This window comes from Rhynchophorus ferrugineus, unplaced genomic scaffold, assembly GCF_030347505.1.
Source record: "Rhynchophorus ferrugineus isolate W39M unplaced genomic scaffold, kcgeb_rfMv2 rfM10, whole genome shotgun sequence".
NCBI lineage: Eukaryota > Metazoa > Arthropoda > Insecta > Coleoptera > Curculionidae > Rhynchophorus > Rhynchophorus ferrugineus.
This window is the reverse complement of record NW_027472589.1, coordinates 31,335,596-31,355,332: the sequence shown is the minus strand read 5'-3', so window position 1 is coordinate 31,355,332 and position 19,737 is coordinate 31,335,596. Positions and strand designations below refer to the sequence as shown.

The following is a 19,737-nucleotide window of genomic DNA, read 5'->3' as shown; positions in this document are numbered from 1 at the left end:
GGTACTTATATGATGATTTTAAATTCAACCAATGGAAACACATGAGGTTATAATAGGATATATTTGACAGTTTCTATTTCATTGAAAATCCCTTTCATATCACTGTACAAACAACGAATGTGTTGTATTGGAAATTGTTGAAATGGTTAGGTGCTTCCCCGAATAAAATGCCATAAAGCAATAGAAAGAATAAAATAAACACATCATAGAGTTCTGTCACTATGGTAACATCGATGTGTCCACGTTGTGGTATGTGTTATTTGTTGTACTACTCTAAGGGAAAATACGTCTGTTTTTTTAAATTAATTTTCATCTATTATTTTTTAATTCGTGAAGAAAAAATTGTGCAATTGTTACGCTGGATACTGATTGCTCCACAGTTAAATCACGTGACATCAATTAGATCCAGTATTAATAGGAAATGACTGCTTGGTTGCGGTAGGACCTCACATTTATATCACTAGCAATAGATTGTTATATTCCATATTGATTTCTTAGGTCGTTAGGTCGAACAAGGCGTTCTTTGTCTATTGTATCGAAATTATAATGCCTAAAATATCAAAATCAAGAAGAAATATATCATATATGTTATATCAGAAAATAACAATGCTGAATAAAAAGAGAATATGTGAATTTGTTGTTTGATATCTTTTATGTAGGAAACTACATGTTTCCTTTTTTTTTTTAAATAATCAGTGAAATGATTCATTGTACCAGGATGAAACTTTATCAATATGAATGTAGGTTATTGATAGTGAGTCATATGATTTTCATTCATTAAATCATCTTTTTGTGATTATTAGTGAATAACTAACTTTGTACCATGTCATACATAATGATATGGTACAAAGTTAATACATATAGATACATACATAACATATTATACATAAATCGCTTTTTATGATTATTGTGAATATGTTTTTCCTTTCTTTTAAGGTGTTCTCCAAAATTGAACTGTTTATTGGCCAAAAAGTTTGATAAAGATCACAATATATAATGATAAATAAAAGAAATGTTCGTATTATAATCGTACTGAAACACTTTTCTTCGCGAATTTGTGGTGGAGGCATGTGGCCTGTCTTATTCAATAAATATTTAGGTTTACCAATGATTTTTTCATGGTCTGTGAAGTCTATAATGCAATACCTCACGCAAAATCCGTCAAATTAGTTCCAAATTAAGGATTCAAGGTTATAAAAACTTAATTTTCTTATTTTTTATACCGGAATTTTGATGAATACAAAAGAACAATATTTAAATAGTATTTCATAAAATTTTTATTTAAATATTTGTAAATTTTCTGGAAAAAAGTATGAACTTTATGGTGAAAAATATCTTCTACAAAACACGTCTTTTTTCACGCGAATTTTTATATCCAGTTAGTTTAAAACAGTAATCTGAAATTATTGCTTTACTTTTAGTCCGACTTCAGTATCGGCTAGAGATATGTCTAGGGCTTCCACTAGGAGGTATCTCGAAGATAATCTACAATTTGATAATTATATTGGAAAAATAAAACAATGAGTTGTGATCGCAAAAGTTTTATTCAATTACTAGTTGATTATATTTCGGAGAAAACTGAGGATTATTTTATTATTTTTGAAGAAATGGTAACCACCAACTTTTTATCTTGTTTATAATGCTTTTAGTAATACGGGGAATTTGTTTCTAAAAAGTCTTCCGGACACGTACTATTCTGACTAATTTACCTTTCCTATTTTAGGGCCAGACGCCCTTCGACCTAGCCGACTCCGAAATGTACCACCTCCTGGACGACCTCAGGAAGGAACAGAACAAGGAGGAGGTGAACAAGCGGAAAGCCAAGAAGCGGGCGGAGGAGGAGGTCAACACCATCGACACCGAATCCCAGGCGCAGATCAAGAAGGTCAAGGTGGAGATCACCGGGGCCAACGAGGAGACCAAGAACAGCGACATCGGTAAGTCGATCGGCGCGGCACTGACCGACGGTCTTTTAACGAACGAACAATATCAATACTTTCTTCCTTCCTTTTTCTTGCTGCCGAAGAAATGGAGGTTTCTAGCGAAAGCGAGTCCGACTCAGATAGTGAGACGGAATCTTCGGAAGAATCGGAAACCAGTACAGATGAAGATGGTAAATCGAATAGCATAACGTCAATATTTATCCTAAAACGATCCCCCACGGGATGTGTCGTAAATAACACCCAACACCTAGACTAATTACTGTTTATTTACCGTTACTAAAAGGCATTTACACATTTTTTTGGTTTTTATGAGTTTTTTTACCGTTGGTAAATATTGCATGGTCTTTTTGTTTATAAATATGCTCAACTGTTGTACATAAACATTCTAAAAAAATTAGTAACAATTTGAAACTAACTAATTAGGCCCGTTAATACGAAACCAAATCGAACACACGTCGAAAAACAACCAAAAAAACATCTTAAATATGGTGTGACTGTAAATGATGTATTTATCCATGAAATCGTTTCAGATTCATGTTAATTGGTACACTCAAAAGTATTGGGTATGCGAAAAAGTAATTAAAATTAGAAAAAAATAGGGCACTGCATCGTTTTTGTTTGAAAAATTAAAAAGGAAAACTGCTTAGCCTGTTCAATTCAATATTAACACCAATAAGAATCTTATTTGAGTGACTCAGTATTCAGTAACTGAAAATTCGCCCCAAACACAACACTAGTGACTGTTATGAGCAAACCGTAAAAATTAATTCCTTATTCCTCGGCCTATATATGAGGGACTCTAGTCTATCTGTAAACAATGTAGAAACACGAAAAAAACCAAGCGTACATGACTGTACTAATTCCACTTGAAGAATCGTGTTGGCAATCAATTTAAGTAATCTGTAATCATTAAAAGAAGCAATTGAACTTCGTGAATTGTACTTCGAATTCAGTAGTATAATTCCTTTATTCTTGTTGGATTCTCTTTTTATATAATATTTTTTGTCCTACATAAAAATCTGATGGCATATCTCTCCTTTTATAGTAATTGTGCCATTATCAGGTGATATGTAGTTAGCTATTCTTATTTATGATTTCCTGTGTTGTATGTATTTCGTTTGCTCCAATTTACATTACTTTAAGCAATATGACGTGGATTACCCTTTCACCCACCTGAGCTGAGAGCTTTTTATTTATTCTTAAAATATTCCCATTTGATGTTACATGATTCAACAACTTATATATAATACACAAGTATAATTTATGGTCATCACTCGATATTCTAATGTTACCCGCCCGAAATTAACATGGACTAACGCAGCACGTTCATAGTTATTAATATCTCTGTCTCGTAACGTTACAGAGAAGAAGAACAGGGTGAACTCACAAACGATCAACGAGAAGATCACGATCAAGGAGCCCGAAATCGTGAAGCCGCCGCCAGTTCCGCCGAAAAGCATCGAGAACGTCGAGGAGAAGATGCCCTGGAGGCAGACGACCAAGCCCAAACCCGAACCCGTCAGCCCCGAAAAGAGTTCGAGTAAGTTTAGAGTTTAGAAGTTAATAAGAGTAAATGATTGAATGCTCATCCTCGCAGAAGACTTGAAGTTGAACAACGCCTCCGATCTAAACAATGACACCGAAGTGACTATTAGAAGAACAAAGAGCTTCCAGAACGATGAATTGTATGTATACACGTTTATTTATTATTATTATTATCAGTCGAATCATTTCAAATTTATTTATGGCCGGTCCGTTGCATTTTTAGAATGTTTTTTGAATAATCCAGTAAAAAGTTTTCTACAACTCATTGACCTATCTAGGAATGTATCGAACCGGCTCTTATTTTTGTTTATTAACTCTTTGCAATATTATCATAATAGCTTATTGAATGTGTAACAAGACGCTGTAGATTATTATTTTTATTTAACATCACACAATGTAATTATTAACAGATAAAGATTTTGTTTGCTTCATCTTTTTATCAGATCATGGGGGTTCAGGCAGGGAGGGTAATGATTACCTTGAGACGTGACATTATAAAACAGAATTCTTGGTGGGTCTAGACGTGTACATTTCATTTAGGTTTTAATTATGATTTGGTATTTTTTCTTTGAAAGTCTACGTTAGTTTAAGTTTACTACAAAAGTAAATATTAAAAAAATTAAATCAGGAGGATTCCAATGCTTTTAGGGAGGGCTCCAACATTATAGCCCCCTGGAATTTCCTTCTAACTTTCTTTTTTGCTTCAAAGGACATGATCTAAGTCTGAGAATCATGTCTAAAATTCCCGATAGGCAAAGGAACCTATCAACAATGTTCAGATTGTTTTTATCTAAATCTTTCAAAGTACTTGCTCAAATTTCAAGTCAAGAAAGCTGATATTAAATTTGAACCGTAATCGTACATTATTATTATAACTATGACAAATTTACTAAGTCTATTTACTTCAAAAAGTACATAAAAATATTATTCTGCTAAAAGGTAATGTTGTGTAAACATTACAGGTTAATACATCAACTAATTTTTCGAATTTTGCACACGAGTATAAGTAATCTGAATATTTATATAAAAATGTCAGGTCATTTTATTGAAATGTCTATGCATAGACCTCACAAAGCAATCTGTTTTCTATTGTCCAATTCTTGCAGTTAGTTATCGAAAATCATGACAGCCATCATAGAATCAAGTGTAAATTAATTCCCCACCACTAAACGCTAAGAAATGTCTCGTTTTTATTAAAAGATTCTGTTATAAAACATGTGAGGAGGCCGAATTAATTTATACACCATAGTCATTCGCTCATTCATTTCAAGTGTTTAATCATGGGTGGATCAGTTTTGTTGGGTTCTGTTGGTAATTTCACCAAGCCCAGTTTATGGTTTATACTATTTTATTTCAGACACAAACTGCTTGCTTTTTTTTAATGCCTCTTAATATGTGTTTCATTAAACAATATTAATCAGTACTCATATGGAGAGCACTCACGCTGTAAAATTGCACATATAGTTTTTTTATTGCTTTCTGGTATTTATATTTTCAACGCCTGATGGGAAATTGAATCTTCTAAAAAATCGCCACACCTTGTATCAAACCATTTATAGTGATAGAACTCGGAGATACCCTGCACCTTCAGTTGTCCTGCATCTATTTCTTAAATATATAGGGAACAACGATTTAATTGATGGCATTATATGATTATTTAAAATACAATTTAAGATCTGTAATGAATAGATTGGATGACTTTGGTTCTGGAAGGGGACAGTCAGAAGCAGGATCACGTGAAAAAAAAAACTATAATATTTAAAGTACAGTTTTAAGTTGTTGTAAAAATAAATGGAGGTTATGGTAAGAAGAATGGCAAAAACCTCCAAAAAGGATAAACCAATAATTTCAGCACCAATTACAAAATTAAACATAACAGAAATATTTTGTAAAAAACAAGAAAAAAGTAAAAGAAACTCAAATAAATCTTAAGAATATTTAGGAAGTGAAACTCGAGATATTGTTAAACAATAATTGTCGATAACAAAGATAAGAAGTTGGAAGGAGGACTCAACTATGTAGCAAAACCGCAGGAAATTAGAAAAAAAAACAAAAAATAGTTATGAGGGGAACTCTAATATTTAAAAAAATTATCACAGAACTAAAAAATAAATCACCAGAATGAAATTAAAAAAAACGAAAAATTGATGAATGATGACGAGAAAAGCGAGACCACGAATCAACAGGGAGGGATGAAAAAAACTACAACCAACTCTGAAGGGTGTAGAGAGCTTCTCAGGGATGTTAAGCTTAAGCCAATTTGAAATTATTACAGGATATTGCTTTAGTTTGTGTGTTTGATACAAAATCACAATGCACAGAAGCAAATCTTCATAGTTTATTGTCGTTTTTCTTTTGTTACATACTATTGGTTCATGTTAATATGGTACTGGTAACTTGCTGGTGATGAACGACTATGATATATAATTGCGATGAATGGAACATTGTGTTTCTTTCATTGTGATCTTGGTTATGCTTGAGGGTGTCATGAAAATAATGGATGTAAAAATAAATCGCTTTATTCGAAACGACGAGGCTTTTGCTTATTTTAACGCTTAAGACTAACAAAATTGGTAAACTCGATGGATAGTCGTCTTCGCTCTGAAACGAACTCGGTAACGCGAGTTATCGAGCGCTGAACTTTAAAATACTCCGCCCTTAAAGTTTGTTTTCCTTTCTCTTCTCGAGCATGTCGGCTGCGATGCTTTAGTATAAACCATAGGCCTGGCGACCAGAGTACCAATTTTAGTCTTTTAATTTTTAACACACACTGCTTCTAGGTTCTACGCAAAATACAAGGCTCTGCATGCGCGTATCCAAGCAAGTAACGTTAGCAATATTAATGCCGACTATATGGCCAATCCTCCCGCTAGGCCTAAGTCTGACATTATTTTAACAACTAGCAGGTACGCACACTAACTCATACACACGCATATAGAACTCTTTTTAGTGATCCTCCCTCGGTGGGGCCGTCGCGCGTCGACTAATTCGTGGTGTGTTTCGTTGACAGGGCGAACAAAGATGAAAGGAGTAACGACGTGAGCACCACCAGCACGGCGAACAACGCGCTAATATCGCCGCCGAGCAAGACCACATCACCCAACACCAGTCCGCAAGCGGTCAACAATCAATCGGCGTTTAGAAGGTAGGTGGTTTAACGATTAACGTACCTGAACCGAACCCAGCTGATTATCTGTTGTAAAGCGGCCTTCAACTGGCCCTTAACAAAACGCCACCCACAGCGAACGGGAGCGCTGCTCCATCAGGGGCGGGCGCCGCGCCTCCTGCTGCCCCCGCCGCCCCGACCACACCCACTACGCCGGGCGGCACCAGGTTCCAGATATTTAAGAATTTCTTCAAGTACGCGCCGACGCTGACGGTTTGACCGTGTTTTTGGCTTGGGTTTTCCCTAACGCGCTGTGTCCTAGAACGCACTGTATATTTTTTTGTGTTTTTTTTTTTTGTTTTTGACCGAAACTGTTCAATAACCAAGTTGTCCAGGTTTTCTTGCGCGGTTTGAGCTTAAGACCACCTGCCCATCGATCATCAACAGGAATGCGGATTAATTCAAATAGTACACGGCTTGGAATCATGCTCTAATCTTCTAATATCCCCGGTTGTGAAACAACCGTTTAGCCAGGGTGTGTTAGACCACTCTATTCATCTTTTTACGAAGTGTTATTAACATATTTGGTGTGTGAAAAAGTAATTCCTAACGTTTAAAATGTGATTTCAAGAAAATCAATCTCTTGTTGAAAATTGAGTTCACAATTTGGAAATATCTTATGGCGAGTAGACTTAATAGGTAATAGGATAATAAATATTACCCTTCAAACGTACTAGGAAAGTCGATTTATTATCGTAAACTTTACACTTAAATTAATTCCACGGAAAAACTCTATAGAGTTTAAATCAGGACTTGGTGGAGGCCAATTAATGGCGTCTCTCCTCGAGGCCAATTTTAAGCAGGGAAAACTAGCATGGATTTTACTGAGAGAAAATTGAAAAATTAAACTCGCGGCGTAGACATATCGGTCGACTCTTCATGGTGTTGAAACCATATTATTTGGCTATAGCTAGAAAAGTTTGTAGTTTGTGCTCTGAATTGAATGAAATTTTATCTATCTAAGAAGCCTGATACTTGTATTTTGGTTTCGTTGTGCACCAGCGATAGTTCTGGTTATTTACTTGTCCTTTAATATGAAAATGAATTTCATCCGAAAGCAAGATCGCAAACGTTAAAAACTGCGCAATTTTGTAGTTTACGAAGTCTAGCCGCTAAGTGATATCCCTGGACTTTATTCTTAACATAATTGAATTTTGTAGGAGTACAACTTTGGATCTCCGAGCAAAACACGATGTAATGTTGATTATGCATATTTAAAATACTTTTAAAGTTAACATTTTTAATTACCCCTAAAGTTTTCCCCCCATTTTGAAATAATAGAAATGCTTGATGCATCATTTAAGTTGCGAATACCTCAAATATTATAGGGTCTTCTGCGTAACACACTCGCGTTAAATTACCATTATTTTAAAACTTCCTAAAATCGATTGATATGCCCATCGTTCTCTTTTGGACAACTTGTACCATTTATAACCTGAAATAATATATATTTAAGAGATATTCTTTAAACAAAGTAAGATTATAATTAGACAACGGAATCATATTTTTAAAATGATTAAAATGAAAAACGTGGGTTACTTTTTCACTCACCTAACATATCAATAGCTTGATCACATTTTTCCTCTTCTCCATTTCCACCCAGCGTCCGAGGAAAGAACTACATACATGCTAGATGCATAGAGTGTATATGTTACTGTATGCGTGGCTAGTAACTGATTTTAGCACTATATATAGAAACACCATATTCATCGCATGATATCTGAAGTTTGTTCGTTCATTTCTGAGCGCGTACTGATTGTGTATTTTTCTCTGACTTCAGATCCTTTGTACCGCCAGTAAGGGATGAAGAGAGCGAAACGCAGAGGAAGGCACACGCCAAACGAGTGAGAGAGACCAGAAGATCCACGCAGGGCGTCACCTTGGAGGAGATCAAGTCCGCGGAACAATTAGTCAAACTTAAGAACCAGCCCAGCAGCACCACCGATTCGGTAAGATCTGTTTCCATCACTAATGGTATGTTTACATCTCTCAGTTATTACATGATGTTTAACATTTATGATTTCTGTAACTTGCTATATAGAAGTATCGTCTATATTGTTAGTGGTACAATTTCTAGTAGATGGAAATATAGGATACAGTAATTTCCCCTATGGTAATCATGTTTGCTGATATCAGAACTATACTCAGAAGATTTCATTTAAAAATAATAATATACTATACTTTTAAAGATATTATTTGGTATCTGGTTTTATATTTTCTCTCTTGTTTCTACATAGGACTCACATTACACAATACTTTTATCTCTAACTCAAGAAACAGTAATTGGTAACAGTAAGTATGAAGAATAGACTTCAAATTAAGTAGATTATTCTACTTAATTTCCCAGTTTCTCTATTTTCTATTTTGGTGTCTCTAAAAAAAAAAGAAAACATACTATTTTACCTGATAATTACTTAAGAGAAACATTGGAATATTTTTAAAAATTAATTTGATATTGACAAAAAATGGAGTTGAGCCATAGGGCAAAATACTGTATGCTCATAAATATCATGTTTTAACTGTCCTGGTGTAAACCTACTTTAACCACGTCAAGCCTCTACCTTCGTCATCACTTTTCTTTCGGAAAAGGGTCTTAGAGTCACTCTTCTACTAGTTAACACTTAACTTAACTCTCCTCTACTCGTAATCTAACCGATCGAATCACTACTGCACTAACAGTCCGGAGGCGGAGACTCCACTAACTCCACCGTCAGCGTGTCGGTGACGATATCGACCGGGACACCCACCGTCGTGACGAGGACCGACACGACGTCTACCGGAGGCGGCGCCACCGAATCCTCGGCCAACGGCGGTTCGAGCGACCAAACGCAGCTGAACGCGCCCGCCAGCGCCCACGAACGTAGACCTTCGTGGAGGCTGAAGGTGGATGGCAGCAGCAAGGTGAGTGCTTGGATGAGGTGTCGCTTTCTTGCCGGTGTTCTCTCCGCTCCCTCTGCCGTTTTGTTGTGGTGCCGTTCGTGGTCACTGTCCCCGTTGGCTTCGGAGGATAGACGGGCATTTCCGTACTAATAATTGTGGGTTTGTGTCGATTACTAACGCTTTCCGGATTTAGAGAATGATGATATGCGTTAATTACATTAACATAATTTTGTCAGGTTGTATAGATACGCTGATACGATACGATGATAAGTCATCTTTCTTTAAATCTCGTAATAGTTTACTTCCACCATATTATTCCTATAAATTATAAGAAAACTCTTCTAACATTGTAAAATACATGATAACACGACAATAATACATTCAACAGCGGAGATATAACATATTAAGTTGAATTGAGATATCAGTCCAAATAATTTTAAAATGTACACAGTTTCATGAATAATAATTTTTAGGTCTAGCGCCGTAAGTTGCTCTAGTGTGAATGTACCTTTATTTCCAATTTTATAGAAGCTAGATGCATGATTACACACATGATTAGTAGGAGCTGGTAAATGAAAATGCCACTTCTATCCTCCCACAGTAAATGAAGCTCTTGTATCAACAGTTTTTTTTTGCAGTCAAATCACATTTTAAATTGGGGGCTTGCTAAAGACGATCACTTTTTACGGGGAATGGCTAGGGGCGATTTGATATGTTTAGATTAGGCGAGCTAGAAACTTTCATGCTTTATTTTGTTGAACCAGTATAGTTTTGGGTAATTTATAATAATTTAAAGGACACACGAAACATAAACAAATCAAGAGAATGTTTACCACATTGTGTCATTTATTTATAAAATTTTCGGCAGCTGAGTCAGGGCTAAACTAATAATATGTATAGGTGCATCAACAATCCTATTTTACAAAGGAATATTGTAGTTAACCAGGAGTTGGTTTGCATTTCTTTTAATATTTGCTTACTTGAAATATAGTTTTTATTAATGTTAACCAATCCAATATCTTGCTGAGAATACTTGAAATATTTTTCTGCCAGTGATCATTTATGTTCACCAATTTTCTAATTAAATATTTATTTATTATCCATTTTATTAAGAATAAAATAAATTTAAAATATGTATCTGTTTAAAAACATGTACATATATAGTATCCAAATCATATTATGAGAAAGGTTCTTTGGATTAATTCATTCTGTCTATCTAATTTGATGTCTTCAAAAACGTAACAGTTATGTTTGTTTACTTCTTTTGAGAGAAACATTAATTTTAGTTGTAATTGAGTTTAATCATATTACAGATTTTTAATAAGAGGTTGAATATAACAATAATTAGATGTTTAGTTGTAAAAAGTAATCCCCCTTTTTAATTTTAACTATAAAATTTCATCAATTCAGCAGACTAATTACAACTGTAAGGGCATTCTTCAATAGTAAAATATTTATTATATGAAGAAGTGAAGCAATTAAGAATCTTTATGAACTCAACCAACATATTATCAAGGTGTGTCCTCAAATTATTATTACAATCTATTCCATAATTTATAATTGTTTTTAACAACAAAAACAGTTGAGAATATCTACTCTAGGGATTAGATCGTGCATTTTTATCTTATTCTATTTTTATTCATCAAATTTACGTATATAATAAAATAATTCTCTAAACAAAGTAAATATATAATTATACGCACAACAAACACTCCATAGCACTACAACAATTGAATTCCACCAAATTAAGGAACGTGGATTACGTTTTCACTTCTTATAAATCTGTTTATACAAAGACTCGAAAAAGTATTGGTAATACAAACTCAAAACGCAATGTAGTGTCCTAAAATATATAGGCAAGATTTAAGAAGTGTTGGTAATCAAAAGAAAAAAAAACCATTTAAGAATTGACACAGACAATTGTATTCACGAGTTTGGTGCAAAATTTATAGTAGATACATTATTGGACTTTATTTCTCGGAAAATGATGATGTAGATTCGCCAAGACGAGTATCTCTGTTTTTGGTAATGGCCTTCTAAATCAAAGGTTTATGTCTCAATAAAATTTTGCTCAATTTATGTTTTTTGTCTTTGAAAATGTTGATAAAAAAGGACGTTTTTTTACTTATCATTCAGTAAGAAAATTATCATTAAAAGAAACATTTTCTTATCCAATTTAGTAGATCTTGCATACATTTTGGGTGTTTTTACTCGCCTAATCTAAGCTTTGAACAGGCAGAAGCTAACAGTAATAAGAAGTGATCGACACAAATGGATCCAACCAGATCCAACCCTGTCTAATTAAAACATTGTTTTTTTGCAGAGGTCACTACAGATCTACCGTGCGTTACCATTTCTAAGTTTTAGCTTCTATTTAGTGTGCCATCCTCTGCAGTACCTTCTCTTGTTTCTACTTGTGTTCTTCTATTTGGTTATGAAAAACTTACGCGTCTAATTATTTCAATTATCGTTTTTTTAAGTTGTTCATCGGGTCGTTGTAGATTTAGATATATAAACTGCTTGTTCTATTTGTTGCTTAGTAGAGTTATAACTAAAATAGAACGTAGACTTATTAATCTTGAAGTAGACTGTGTGGATAACGGCCGCTGTACATAAAACCACGCACCGCGACCCAAATACTTCTGAAAATGGGACCCCGCAATTTCAGAACGTATTTGGATTAATTTTTTCTTTTAATTTATTGATGACTTTAGGACGGAAATTCATTTAATACAATTAATGGTTGCTTTATTATTTTTTTATTGATCTAATGTGGAAAATAAAAGCGTTTGAATTGAGTTTTGTGTTTTATTTTAATTTTTCGCTGTCGCGCTACTCATCCGAACAAATCACATTAACCTAGACCTGGTAGGTATCGCACCCCGGTGCGGAGATCGCTGTCGTCGCGATCTGTGCACCGAGAGTACATGCATGCCGTTTGGTGTTGTTCCATTTGGACGATGCGGTACTGAATCGGTTTATTTTGTTGGCGCAGTTCAAGTTGGAGGACGCCACCAAGCCGGAGACCCCCGAGACGCCCCCCTACGTCAGGCGACATAATCCGGCCAGCACCTTGACTCAGAGACCCACGTCAGCACCCATAGACACAGCAGAGACGACCGTGACGATACCATTAAGGCGGCCTAAGTCTTTGGAGGAAAAAGGTTAGTTTGTAGTTTTATGGGGCATCGTCTTTCTGTTATCTGCGGAACTGTTTCCATATAGGGCACTTATATCAAACGATAACCTTTACTAAATGTATTTGTGAAAACTACTCTAGTGTAGGTAACATAAATTTGATTTTATCGTCTCTAGATAAGTTCGCGGCGTTTTTTATAGTGTAAAAATTAATTTATTTAAACAAACAAGCTGTTGTTGTTTGTTTTTTTTTGTTCAGAGCAATTTCATGTTGAAAAACTGCATCAGTTTCCCACTACTGAAAAAGTTCTGCAGATATCTGAACAAGAGCCTGACCTGCTGGAAATAACCCATCACAAAGACACACACAACACCCATTTTTTCGCTAAGCCTTATCTTCACAAGTCTCGCCATCCATTGTTAAGGATCTTCTATGACTTCCGGTTGTCTTTCGGTCTTCTTCATATAACCAGCTTTGTATTAATGATTCTGTATAATTTTGTGGTCAATATCTAGATTCATACCAATGTTGATATGGCTATTACACTTATATTACTTGACTTTTTCAATAGTCTCATCGGCCTTTTTATTGATTGAATAACTAAAATGGAGCATCAGAATTTCACAAGTTAAAAGGAAGTTTTCTAAGAATTTTTTTGTACAGCTTCCTTCTTCCGTTTGTAGATCTAACATTTCAAAATTCTTCGTTACTTTTCACTACTTTCAGGCGCAAACAACTTCCCAACAACCAAACCAATTTCGACGCACTCATATTAATGATCGTGTGTAACCTTTTTAAGATACGTCTATGTAGTGATGTGTCACCGCAATCTACGTGTCCAGGTTTATTTCAATTGTCGTTATCTATTGGGAAGTACCACACTCTTTTCCCCACACTTGACGTTGGACAACGCACATTGTATTTGTTTTTTCATCGTTATGGATGAGATTTGATTCTATCATTAGTTATTTAGAATGCAATACAAATTTTGTTTGTGTATTACCTCCAAACTGATGGAATGGTCTTGTGAATGTCAGTGATTTAAAACAGGAATTAGAATTGTTGCAACATCTGGATGATTGGTAGAGTGTGTAATATGCACGAACAATAGTTCTAGAGAGACTACTCCCAGAAAAAATATAGCAAGCTGATTTTAATCCAAAAATCTAGCCTGTCAAAATTAATATAGTTGATCAAAATATTTCTGGAAAAAACGCACAAACCATGAACTCGTGAAGCTCTAAGTTAAAACTTTTGGGTAATCCAGACGTTTCGGCACGATCATTTTTGTTATTTTTAATGTCATTATCTTTAAAACATTAGGCAAAAAGTGTTTCATAGTTAAAACGTGAAACCTTTTTTTACACTCACATATTTCGATTATCTTATCTCAATTATTTTAAAATATCTTCGGTATATTTCATATTATTCGGTAATCTGTTTTGTGTTGCTCAACTCTTACAGTAATTATATCTGTATGATACGGTATGTACAATATATGAGTATGAGTATATGAGTTATTAAGTAAGATTAAGAATCAGATTATTTGTTCGATAAATAGATTCTATAAATAATTATAGCTCTTTTACGAGTTTCGAATTTTTAATTGAAATTTATTGATGAGTTATTGTAGCCATCACACTATAAAAAAATTAAAGCGTTTCTTTTAATTCCTAAATCAATTCTTATTGTTATTGGCTCTAGTGTTTGTGATATACAATTAATAGAAGTTCTTCATTTTAAATAGAATGGTAAATATTAATTATGAGTTAGCAATAATGTTCTAATGTTCTTTGTTGTAACATTACATTCGAAATTGAACGGTATAGCTCGTGAGTTCGCTTCTGCTTTATATATTTTGCGTTGTAAAATAATTTAACATGATAGTGCAAGAGTTCCTATTTCTGTAACCTTAGTCCTAGAAGTTCCCTATTTCCTTGTGATAAGTCGAGATCTCTATTGAAATTTATTCAAGTCTGATTGACTCGATTACTCGAATGTTTTCACATTGTCACATGAAATAGAAACTGGTAGACTGTCTGAAGGTGGAACGGATTGAATAATAGATGGAAGGACTCTGGTATTTCACTATTTCTTCATTTTCATATTGAAAATTCTGCTGTTATAGACTTTAGCAAAAATAGTAGTATGTTATTTTCGCGCGATGAATTATCTTGCTCCCTTAGCTCCATACTAAATTACTAGAAACAGGTGTACCAACATCGAAAAACGAATCTCTTATCTGCCGAAAACGATCACCAAACAAATAATACCCTTCTCTGTTTCAGAACAAGATAAAGAGAATGACGTGAGAAACGCACAGGCTACGCTCGCAACACAAGCGGCCATCCAAAGAAGGAGGCGGCCTAAAAGGCGATCGACAGGCGTGGTCTCGTTTGACAACATGGAGGTGAGTCGAACGTTGCAGGTCCTCCCAAGTGTACGGGGGGAATTAACGTGACTTTTGTTGATCGTTGCAGGACATGGACCAGGAAAAAGATCCGTCGGCGGGCGGAGATACTACAGAAACGACCAAAGTCAACAGCCAAGAGGTAAGTGATGAATGCCGTTGTCGATATTTGTGCAAAACATCGTTTCTTTCACGAAAATGCTGTCTATGAGGAGATTTTGATCATATGGGTATTGTAAATGTCACAATACTAAATCGTTCCTAACAATGTCATTCAGAAGTTATATTAACTGGTTTTTTAGCTTTTTGTTAACTCGTTGTTGTGACTTAATATAATATGAATCATTAGAGGATTATATAAAAGTATTCCAGGGAATCCACATATACAATTAAATTATTTACAAAATACAACAAATGCATCACAGCGTGCGGTATTGTATTAATTCATATATAATCATTTTCTAATTTTTCAATTTAATTCGTATTTAAAAACAAGTGAAAACTAAGTAGAAACAAATTAAAGTTATGGGTCAAATATTGTATTGAATTCTTAGTATATATGAGCACGTGAAAATAGTGATAATTTCTTACAAAGTGTGATAAATGATAAGTGAATCTAGAGTGCGCGTACAATTGCCCGTTTCTGTTGGAATTTCGGATTAAAAAATACATCAAATCACTCTTCTGTTAAAATACAATGTTGTATAAACATCTCTAGTCAGTTTATTGGCTACTTTTCGAGTTCTGTAGACACAAATTCGAAAAGCGTTATTTTGAAAGCATCAAATATTGTTTCACTAAAACCAATACCGATCAACACATTATTTATTGCTTTGCTCTGGAATCTTTCTAAAATGTCGATGTTTCTATTGATGGCTTAACGATTCCAATGATCTTAAGTGACTGTAATATTGAGATGCTTTATAGGTGTAAGCATTTGCCATCCATATTCTTTTGTAAAGTTTTATTAAGTAATTTAAACTGACTTTTGAGCATTATAGACTATCCATGGCTCTTGACACCATGAAAACATATATATTATAATTAATTAAGTAAGTTCTTAATGCTCTAACAGTAAATCACATAATTTTGTTCTACAATCACTACATAGTATAAAACAAAGTCGCCTTTTCTGTCCCTATATCCCTATGTGCGCTTAAATCTTTAAAACTACGCAACGGATTTTGATGCGGTTTTTTTCAATAGATAGAGTGATTCAAGAGGAAGGTTTATATGTATAATACATGCATAATATACTGAGGCAACATTGTTAATTTTAGAGGTTTCTAACGTGATGTCGTAAATTAACCTATTTTTTTAGGCTTATTTAGCAATTAGCAAAAACGCTGCCTAACCCTACGAGTTAGATCAAATTAATGTACTACAGTATTGTACACCATAAAAAGGTCTACAAAAAAGTCCGCGATGGTATATGTTTATCTTTTAGGGATAACCCACATTAACCATTTTTATTGTTTACTTTTTACGTGAGAAAATGGCTTATTTACGAAGCTATTTTAAGCAATACGGCATTAATCCTTATCGAATTAAGTACCTTAAATACAGTGTGCAATTAATATAGATCAATATGGTTCCTTCCAGCATGTAAATTAAACAAATATTTTCGGAGATATTACAAATTTAAAATTTGCGTTTAAAAATGTGTAATGTAATAAAAATTGTATGAATTTAGATATTCCAAAGATAGCAGGAAATCTTCATAGTAAGTATAGGGGAAGAGGAATTGTTTTACTCCAAATTTAATGCGTGCAGGCCAAGGGCAGTAATGAATGAACCAAAAATACTGGATCGATTTTAATCATGTTTTCATTGAGTGACATAGGCATATATATTTTATGCCCGTGCAAAGTCGGAGCGGGCCGCTATGTTTTTATATACAACGTTCATATTTTTACTGTAGTGTATTTAATTTAGTATCAGCATTGCACCCGTGCGAAGCCGGGGCGGGTCGCTAGTATAAAATAAATCTTAAAATGAGTATTGTAATGCATTGTCGAATATTTTCAGACATTGGCACTAGAATATATAATATATAAAAACACCTGGTTTACATTTTGTTGGCTGTTAAACCAAAACTAACTCTATAGTTGATGCTTTTTCGTACTTTTATTTTTGTTACCTGCGTAGACTATTTATTATGGCGTTTTACCGTATTTGATGTTTTTATATTTTGGTTGTTCTATAAGAGTCAACAATGCCAATTTATCAGTTTCCCAATACCCCAGTCGAACCTCGTTCATTAATTAAGACGGTATTTATAGCGTTTACGAGGTGTATATTTTTATTTTTGATCCAATCAAGGCCCATTACGTAACGCTAAACTTCTCCACATTATACGGAAACCGTTCTTTCCAAACTGTTAGACACTCGAAGAAGTAATCCAGGTTTTTTTTCTTCATTAAAAGGAATTCACATTAATTGTTTGACCGCATGGTAAAGAGTCTATATAGTTTCAAATTTTCTAGTTTTAATAATCAATTCAAAGCGAGGACGGCCTTCGAAAAGGTTTAACAAAAATTATAGAATAATAATATTTTGAATAAATACTGATAATGATACTCCTCAAATGTTAATGGAACATAAAATTTATTGGGATTATACATGTTCGGGCCACACTTTTCTTTGATGAGATGAAAATATTAAAATTAGGGTTCATGCCTGAAGTACTTCTATATTTTATTATGTTTCACTTCATCCAACTCTCTTGACCTTGGTCTCCCCTTTTTTCATGTTGGCATCCACTCTGGCATCTTCTTGTCTGTTTCATATATTATTCTTATTTTATATTAGTTCTTGGCTATTTTTGTTGTCATTGTATGGTTCTCTATATTACCATTTCGTCTACTTTTATTCATTTATCTTGTTTCTTCATTGATATTGTTTGCACTCCCTAATACCATCACTCACAAAATGTTCCAACTTGTCTGCCTCTTCTAACGATTTGTTTCTATTGATATTTCCGTTCCTTTGTTCTCTCTTAGGTAGTGAACAAGTACTATTACATTAATAATATGGAAACATTTTGTATTTTCATTGACGTTCGATATTTCCATAAAATATTTCCCGAATTTGAGGCTGGAACAATTATTTTCCATGCCCATGTTTAGATGTGCCGAAATTCGGTCGGCGATTGTTTTGGAACGCCGAAAATTGAGATTAAACGGGATTACACCTTGACGGTGGCGATTTCGTTGTATGCATTCGGCGCCCACGGTGCTCTTGACGTCACCGACGCACGTCGACCGAGCGACGGCTCTGGCGGGCGCCCAACACACGACTTTATCCAAAAACGTTTAAAAACTATCGCTCCTTTTTAAGTGGAGCGGATGTTCGGTATCGCCTTCGCTAATGGTTTTTTGGTATTTTCGATTTTCCAGTGGTCATTCGTTGGATATGAGTCGTTTAAAAACCTTGATAAAATATCTGTTTAAATGGAATACAGTGTGGTGATCTTCGGAGATAATTCTATTGCTTGAGGTTGCAATCCACTCTGCGCTTTAGGGGACTATGCAGCGGTTTTTAATTATCTTTTCTCTTATCTTTTCTTTAATTGCAGTGGTTGATGCAATTAAAGAAAAACTGCTGCTTCTAAAAAAGCTTTGAAAATCCTCTTGAGCGGGTCAATCTCTGTTTGGTTTTTTTATTTGTTGACAAATTCTCATTTCTTTGGATTTCTTCCTTAATCCAAGGCTTTAATAATTTTTTTTAATGTATTTCGTAGTCTGTTCTTAGGTATTTTGGTTGATTCTAGTATGATTTTTAATACTCTTCTTTCTTTTATTCCTAATATTTTTTAATTTGTTTTATCGTTATCATTGCCTCGGCACCATATATTATTATTAGCCTTATTATCGTCATTTTTGAGATATGTTTATTCCTATATATTAAAACTTTTTCCCTCATAGCTCTTGGTTTCTACTTCTCATATCATTTGTTGAAACTTCATTCCCTGGATCATTTATTGAAGGGCTATCAACAACCAGTGATCAATGACAACAGGTGGGTGGTAACAAGATCACTAGTTGGAAGTTGGAGATTTTCAGTTTGGCAGTTTCAGTTTTCATCATTAGTACCAACTGCTTTGTAGTTGCTACTCTTATTCTGCTTTGAACGTTCTCTCTCGTCATGCGATATTTCGATCAGGATGGTACTAATAAAACTGAGGTTCGTGTTATATTGTCGTACAACAATGGGCGAATTCACTGCTGCTATGAAGATCACTCGTTGCATAACAACATGTATATGTATAACGAAATGTTTTACATTTTATAATTTGAAATAACCGCGGACCTTGGGAAGAGCCCGACGATGGTAAAGGCAAAACAACAATTATAAAACATGACAAATATTTCATGACTTCTAAATTTGAGCGTGACGCGGAAAATTAATGGGAAAGTCGCCTCTGCCGAACATGAACGCGTGTGTATAATCCCATATATTCTATAATTAACTACAAAAGCGGTAATACCAGAAAATGTGACGCTCCTAAATGTACTATTAATAACCCTCATACAAGCTGAACGGTAATTATCTATTTATTTCTATTATTTGTTGTTTCTTTTTATGGAACTCAATTGGTTTCGATAAAAGGGACCCGAAGCATTTTGTTTTGATGGAAGTCATTTACGTATTT

General features: G+C 34.4%; 1 protein-coding gene across 24 annotated transcripts in view; it reads left to right on the top strand.

Moving 5' to 3' along the window:
* Positions 1-19,737, top strand: part of Mbs (Myosin binding subunit) — a 39,892-nt gene that overhangs the window by 4,782 nt on the left and 15,373 nt on the right. For 2 of the 24 annotated variants that reach the window (XM_076415572.1, XM_076415571.1), the window contains exons 5-16: positions 1,724-1,937; positions 2,027-2,113; positions 3,307-3,483; positions 3,541-3,628; positions 6,269-6,394; positions 6,499-6,633; positions 6,693-6,848; positions 8,435-8,603; positions 9,334-9,555; positions 12,530-12,698; positions 14,962-15,083; positions 15,154-15,225. In XM_076415572.1, the coding sequence (XP_076271687.1) occupies positions 1,724-1,937; positions 2,027-2,113; positions 3,307-3,483; positions 3,541-3,628; positions 6,269-6,394; positions 6,499-6,633; positions 6,693-6,848; positions 8,435-8,603; positions 9,334-9,555; positions 12,530-12,698; positions 14,962-15,083; positions 15,154-15,225 (1,737 nt within the window). The remainder of the gene's footprint in view (positions 1-1,723; positions 1,938-2,026; positions 2,114-3,306; positions 3,484-3,540; positions 3,629-6,268; positions 6,395-6,498; positions 6,634-6,692; positions 6,849-8,434; positions 8,604-9,333; positions 9,556-12,529; positions 12,699-14,961; positions 15,084-15,153; positions 15,226-19,737) is intronic. The other 22 variants (XM_076415576.1, XM_076415575.1, XM_076415579.1 and 19 more) reach the window with 13 other exon arrangements.